This window comes from Nematolebias whitei, chromosome 15 (genome assembly GCF_014905685.2).
Source record: "Nematolebias whitei isolate Nwh7 chromosome 15, NemWhi1, whole genome shotgun sequence".
NCBI classification, from domain to species: Eukaryota; Metazoa; Chordata; class Actinopteri; order Cyprinodontiformes; family Rivulidae; genus Nematolebias; species Nematolebias whitei.
Window position 1 is genome coordinate 28196641 of NC_056512.1, and position 6998 is coordinate 28203638.

The 6998-nt window shown below is 39.9% G+C and overlaps 1 protein-coding gene across 1 annotated transcript in view; it reads left to right on the forward strand.

Annotated features, from left to right (window-relative positions):
* The window catches only part of cacna1ia (calcium voltage-gated channel subunit alpha1 Ia), a 118430-nt gene that overhangs the window by 55692 nt on the left and 55740 nt on the right, over positions 1 to 6998 (forward strand). Inside the window, exons 9-16 of the mRNA XM_037688522.1 lie at positions 836 to 987; positions 1234 to 1419; positions 2808 to 2925; positions 3045 to 3200; positions 3496 to 3586; positions 4948 to 5102; positions 5319 to 6002; positions 6567 to 6667. Of these exons, the coding sequence (XP_037544450.1) occupies positions 836 to 987; positions 1234 to 1419; positions 2808 to 2925; positions 3045 to 3200; positions 3496 to 3586; positions 4948 to 5102; positions 5319 to 6002; positions 6567 to 6667 (1643 nt within the window). The remainder of the gene's footprint in view (positions 1 to 835; positions 988 to 1233; positions 1420 to 2807; positions 2926 to 3044; positions 3201 to 3495; positions 3587 to 4947; positions 5103 to 5318; positions 6003 to 6566; positions 6668 to 6998) is intronic.

The following is a 6998-nucleotide window of genomic DNA, read 5'->3' on the forward strand; positions in this document are numbered from 1 at the left end:
GCCCGATAATGAGACTCAGAAAGAGAGAGAAAAAATGGGGGCTGGAGAACTGAGGGAATGGAGATAGATTGGAGCCGAAAGCGGATTAGAGAAGGGGAGGGCTGAAAATGTGTTGGCTTTTTTTTTTCACTGACATGATTTGCTAACTTTGGCAGGACTGGCTGGCTATTTCTCTACTGGCTTTGAAACTGAAACTCACAGGAGGCTTCAGTGAAAGCATCTGATCCATATTGTGGAAGCACAACATTCAGTCCTACACAAAGTGAATCTTGCACATACAGAATGAAGATAAACACACAACAGACTTGAATGTGTGTGTGGGTGGGGGGGGGGGGGATGTTAGCTACTTATGCAGAGCAGTTCATATATGTATTCAGTTTGATGTCAAGTCCCAGATAGAAGGCTCTTCTGTTCTGCTTGTGTTTCATATGCAACACATAATGAACGCTCACATTCTCCAACTCGTTTAACTTTTTCTCATGTGAGTTGGTGTTTTGCAAACAGGATGTGCTAGAAAACTTGTTTTTTTTAAGTCCAGGTAGAGATGAGTTTTCTTTTTTATGTAACTGACAGTTTGAGTGGCAGCACTTTGAGTTTAAACATAGAAATGTGATGTATTTATTATTGACTCGATCTTTTTCCATAATGGATCTGTTTGTAAAACACAAATGTAATATCACACATGATCTCATTTCTCTTATCAAGCCAATTCAAACAAGAAATGTTCATAATTTATATCTTAAAGTTTAAGAATCTCTCGGTCTGTCATCTTTCGTAACCGAGTTGCCGTTTTATTTTTCTGCCACCTCTCATCTGCACGTCCTTCACCTTCAAGCCTGAAGAGCTGACCAACGTCCTGGAGATCTGTAACATTGTCTTCACCAGCATGTTCACCCTGGAGATGATCCTTAAGCTCACAGCGTTTGGCTTCTTTGAGTACTTGAGGAACCCGTACAACATCTTTGATGGCATCATTGTCATCATCAGGTCTGTGAATCACCAAATGCAAATCTTGTTTTGTGTATTTTATGTTTTGCTTTTGTCCAAACATGTAATTAACACGTAAATACTGTACTTGCTTTGATGCCTTAGAGTTTCCTCTTTTACCTCTTCAAATCACTCCAATGTAAACTTTTATTCCAACAATTATTGCCACATATCTTGGTTATTTCACCACATATTCCACCCTCCTTTTCTGTGCACATAATAACGCTTTGGAACACACAACCCCAGCGTGTGTGAGATCATCGGACAGGCAGATGGCGGTCTGTCAGTGCTGAGGACATTCAGGCTGTTGAGGGTCATTAAGCTGGTGAGGTTCATGCCTGCACTGAGACGGCAGCTTGTGGTGCTGATGAAGACGATGGACAATGTGGCCACCTTCTGTATGCTGCTCATGCTCTTTATCTTCATCTTCAGGTAACACGCTGATTTCAGGTGCTGTAAAACAGAGGAAATCGATTAATAAAGCACTGTCAGGAGAGGGAAGCTGCGATCACAATACACAGAACAGGAGAAAGTTTGCACGCGCTTGTCTTTTTGTCTATGCACAAACTGCTTAAACCATGTCAATCATTTGGTTGCATGTGCCTTTTCACTTTGAATGAATTAGGGATACACAATATTATCGGCATGGTATCAGTATCGGCCGATATTTGCATTCAAGTTAAATATCGGATATCGGCCATTCCATCAAAATAACAGATATATGCCGTTGAAACCAGTTATTAATCAACAGATTTTTGAGAACAAACTTATGTATACCATTTTTATGCTTGTTGGAGAAGAATATTTATACCAAACGTAATAAATCAGAGTACCGTTCTTTAACAACAAAAAAAAGTTAAAAGTTTTTAACTTTCCCCCGACTTGTCTTGTCCTTTGTCTTTGTCAAGACAAAGACATTGTCTTTGTCTTTGGGGGGTCATTCCCCAGAAATTTTTGAATAAAGTAGTTGCCATTTCCTGGTGTATTTTAACAGTTGTTTAACATCTAGTTTTACCTACATAAATAAACACTTGATTCAGTACTATTTTAGTGTTAATGGCACAACAAGAAGTAGCCTGACCAACAGCTCTCCTTGTGTGAATAGAGCATGCTCTGCTTCTCTCACGCATCTTAGCCACAGTCTAAGAAACATTCTGTAGCCTAAATTAAGTTTTAGGGGACAAATTCACAAGGCAATATGAAACGATAATAATAATCACTCCTTCTTACCAGTGACCTTGCTTAAAGCATCATGGTCATCATCCATAGTAGCTTAAAATACTTAACAGTGGGCTAGGTCTACTGTAACGTCACTGTAATGTAGGGTCAAGATGCAAACGTGTAGCATTAACACATTATGAACAACATTCAGGAATTGTTTCTATAAGAACATTATCAAATAGTTTATATGAACAGTAAGATCGCTCCGCCCACAAGGAAATGTAACCCAGGATGAGCTAACCTTGGACAAACAAAGATGGCTGTAAGGATGGAGGTAGTGAAACTCACAACATTACCTGAGACATTTAATGAGGCATTTCTGCCTAATCAGCCAACATCAAGGCTCACTCATTTGCCAAGATTCTTACATTTCTAAGTATTTTGCATACAAAACCCCTCAATAATTCCACAGTTTGGTAACATAAGATAGAACTTTATTGATCCTGCAGGAAATTGTTGTGCCAGAGTTTCAATACAATGGAATATACACAAGGAATCACACAAGATATAAAAAATCCCAGTAATTAAGATCTAACACAATACTGTTTTCATTGTCTTTCATGAATTAAGTGATGTTAGAAACAAACATTATGTTACAGTATCCTGGGAATGCACATATTCGGATGTAAGTTCAGTTTGAAGACGGAGGCAGGAGACACAGTACCTGACAGGAAGAACTTTGACTCCCTGCTTTGGGCCATCGTCACTGTCTTTCAGGTAACAAAACTAAACCTTTTCACCCACTTCCTTCTGGATTATGCTCATGATGAGAAGCATAGCACATATCCAAACAAGCGGACAACACGTGCCCTGATCTGTGTGAAAATCTGCTCTAGATTCTCACTCAGGAGGACTGGAACATGGTGCTGTACAATGGCATGGCGTCCACTTCTCCCTTTGCTGCGCTCTACTTTGTAGCCCTGATGACTTTTGGAAACTACGTGCTCTTTAATCTGCTGGTTGCCATCTTAGTTGAAGGTTTCCAAGCTGAGGTGAGATGTCTTTGCATCTTACCAAGCGCAGTGCACACTTAATTTTCTAGTAAATCACAACGTGTTCGCTTTTTTATTTTACTTTTTTTCTTTTTTTGTCCAACACTCACATGCTTGATAACATTTTTAACTAGCTGGTGTGCTGGGACAGAAAAAAAAGTGACAGTTCTTGTTTAAATTGTTTTGTAATGGCTACTTATTTTTACACATTCAACCATTACTTTTCACTCTCTGCTTCATTTTGTCTACTAATACTGCTATCTCGCCTCATCCAACCTCTCTGTCTCTTTAACAGGGCGATGCAAACCGCTCTTACTCGGACGATGACAGGTCTTCCTGTAATTTTGACGAGAACGACAAGCAAAAAGACTCCCTGCACCTCTCGGGTATGAAAGCCTTCAACAGCTGTGAAGCATTTATTTAGACTTTTTCTCACTTCGGGAATTATACAACCATTTTTGACAGAATAATGGACGTCATTTTCAAACAATATAAATTAAGTATTTCATGATGACAGCTTTTTGTTTTTCTAATCTGTTAAAATTGACATGTTTGTTTAGATTCAAGGACAAATAACTACAGATAATAATATTTTTCATGCACTGAACATCCTTGTCAATTTTTTTGGAGGGATTTTGCTGTTCTTTTCAAAATTTGCTACATTTATAATCCGCCATCACGAAAAGCAGGTGATTCTGTAATTGCTTTGTCTGTGTGCATATGAGCACATGTGTGTTTGTCTGCCTGATAACAATGTATCATAAGAACCACTGGGCAGACTTAGTTGAAACATAATAATAACTGATTTTGCATCCACAAATAATTCAAGGTTTAAGCCAACCTGATTAAAAACAGCTGCCAGAGCTAACTGACTTTAGCAAACACACAAAACATGCATTTTGAGCTAATAATATTTGATGTGATATAGGATTGGAGTCTTCTCATACACATACTCAGAGCGCTAACAGAAATGTTTGTTTAAAAACTTGTCATGCAAGGTCATATGCATTCATTGTATATGAAATTACACAGTTCAATTTAAATTCTAGGAGGTCATTGTTTATCTGAAGCATCAAAGTCATGTCATGTTCACAGCAAACCTCATTAAATGCACCGTTCCCAGTTGAAAAGTAAGCTCACCCCATTTTATTTACTGCATACTCAGGGCACCTTTTTCATCTGCTCATCTCCTCTCATCTCTGCTGAGTTAGCAGGAATGAAGTCAGAATCTGCCACTGACTCCTGCTGTATGAAGCCGCATTTAGCCACACATTAGGAAGGCATCTGATGATTTCTGATCACAGTTCTCAGTCCAAATGCGCGTTTAAAATGTCAGAATGCATGAAACAAAAAGTGCATTTGAAACATTAAAGTTCATAACGAGCAGTTCTACCAAAAATATGGTCATAAAAGGATAAGGCACTGGCAGAGATCCTCTTGTTTCACTATTATGAGTTTCTCTCTGCCTTCTGTAAGGCAATTTATTGTAAATTAAGCCTTCTTCTGCCCCTTGGTGGTGGCTATAACATTGTTTTAGGACATTTATTGTGTATAGTGATGGAGAGAGCTCGATTTTTGTGGAAGCAACTGAGGAAACACAAACAAAGGGAGGCATGGGTCTTATTTAATACTCCATCCTTTGTTCCTTTGACAGATTTTTTTTTTTTTTCCACTTTTTCTCCTCACCTACTCCTAACACCATTGGTCATGTCTTTGCTTGCTTCCCTACCTTTACTTTCTTTGGCAGACCCAAAGATTTGTACCCTGACCCCAAATGGGCATCTGGACCCATCTATGTTGCCCACTGGTCTGTTTCCTGGAGAGAAGTTGACCTTTACACTTGGCTCAAGACAGAATAGTGTGATTTCTCTGGGCAGGGCTGACCTGGAGAAGAGGGCTGTGGTAAGTGGAATGGACTGTGAGGTCAATGATTGTATTTTTTAACTAATATAAATGAAATGGAGCAAACTGTGTGAAATAATGAGAAAATATGAAAGGGGTAGGTCTTTTTTTTTTTTTTTTTTTTTTTTGAAGAACTATTTAAGTGTCCTATTGGTTTAGGAAAAGCATGTATTATTTCATAATGGATGTTCATCAGCATCAAACATTTTCTCTCAGTATCCAGGTAGAGGTTACCACAACTGGGGTCGTCCACTCCCTCCCCAGCCTAACCCCATGTGGGCTCGTCGTTCCAGCTGGACCAGCCTGGGAGGCCGACCCTGCTCCTCCTCATCACCCACCGCCAGTCCTGCCTTCACTCCGTCTTCCACAAGGCCCTTCTATGGCTACGGACTTGGAGGTCTCGGGCAGGTGGTCGGAGGAAGCCTTCGCATTCGTGGTCCTCGCGCATCCTCATCCCCTCAGCATCGCCACCTCCATTATATCCATCCAGATGAGGAGGAGTCTCTTCTCTCTTCCCCTGCTGTTGCTCCTCACTGTCTTCAACTTCCCCAGCCGAAGCTTCGTGGATGTTTTGCCCCTTGTAGGGACCGCAGAGCTCTTTCGCTGGAGCTCCCCCACGTGCTGCAGGTTCAAGCTGGACCCCAAGAACCCCAGCAGCTGCTGCACCACAGGAAAAAGAGCCTCTCTGGGGGATTGGTTATTAGCTGCAGTGGTGACTTAGAAAGAGTTCACCAGGACTGCAATGGGAAAACCCCACTGTCACACCTACGGCTGCCTTTGAGACGGCAGACACAGCAGACTAGAAGGGAAAACCCAGAGAGTCACCTGATAACTGACGTCTTCCCCCAGGTTAATGAACGCAGCAAGGACAAGGAAGACCTGGACGATGACATCGATTATGTGAGTCACTTTAGTCCTTTTTAGGGAGGTACTTAAAAACTAATTACTTTCTGTTTTCTAATGGCACAGTTTCAGTTTTACTGATGCAGACAAGCATCCCTGAAACAATGCGAGTGTGTACAACCCCCCCCCCCCCCACCCCCCACAAAAAAAAATCACAGTCTGGTTTAAGGATTAGAAACAACCAAACCATTTATTTTAATGTTGAAGCACAATATTTTATGTGTACTGTAATGATCTTGCACTCTTGTGTGTGAGGTTTTTTTTCTATACTTTGTGTAAAGCATGTTCTCACCATCACCTGGTCCTCAAGGGAATCCCATTGATTTCAGGGTAAACAGGTCTGTGCATGAACAAAATGAGGTTAATTAGAAAAGACTATTTAGACAAGGGGCATTAGGGGGGTTACAGATAATAGTGTTGGATGATGCGCCAAGCTGTTGCAGTAAAAGTGTTGCACGTGCAAAAATAATTTATAAATGGAGCATTTTCTTTTCATTTCTGTTTGTCTGTGCCTCCATGTGCGAGTGTCTTTATGTGCTCTGATGTTTGCCTTCCTCGCAGAGTTTGTGCTTCCGCATCCAGAAGATGTTAGAAGCATACAGACCCGACTGGTGTGAGACAAGAGAAGACTGGTCCGTCTTCCTTTTCTCCCCACAGAACAAGTGAGCCACCGTTATCTCTTCAACATATCTACATTTTAAATGGAGTTGCTGCATAAAATGTGTTCATTCAAAACTTGATTAGAATTAAATATGTGGAAAGGTTCAAATTTTAGAACGCATAAATATGAATTTGTTTTTCATGCAAACAGCTATGTATAATATGAATTATATATATAATTATAAATTATACAATATAAATAATTAACAAATAAATAAGCATTGAAAATAATGACAGCATTTTGAAAACACAAAGTTAAAAAAATTCTTACAAAAACACAACAAAACACCAGATATAAAAAGAACACCAAAAATAATGACAATACACAGATGT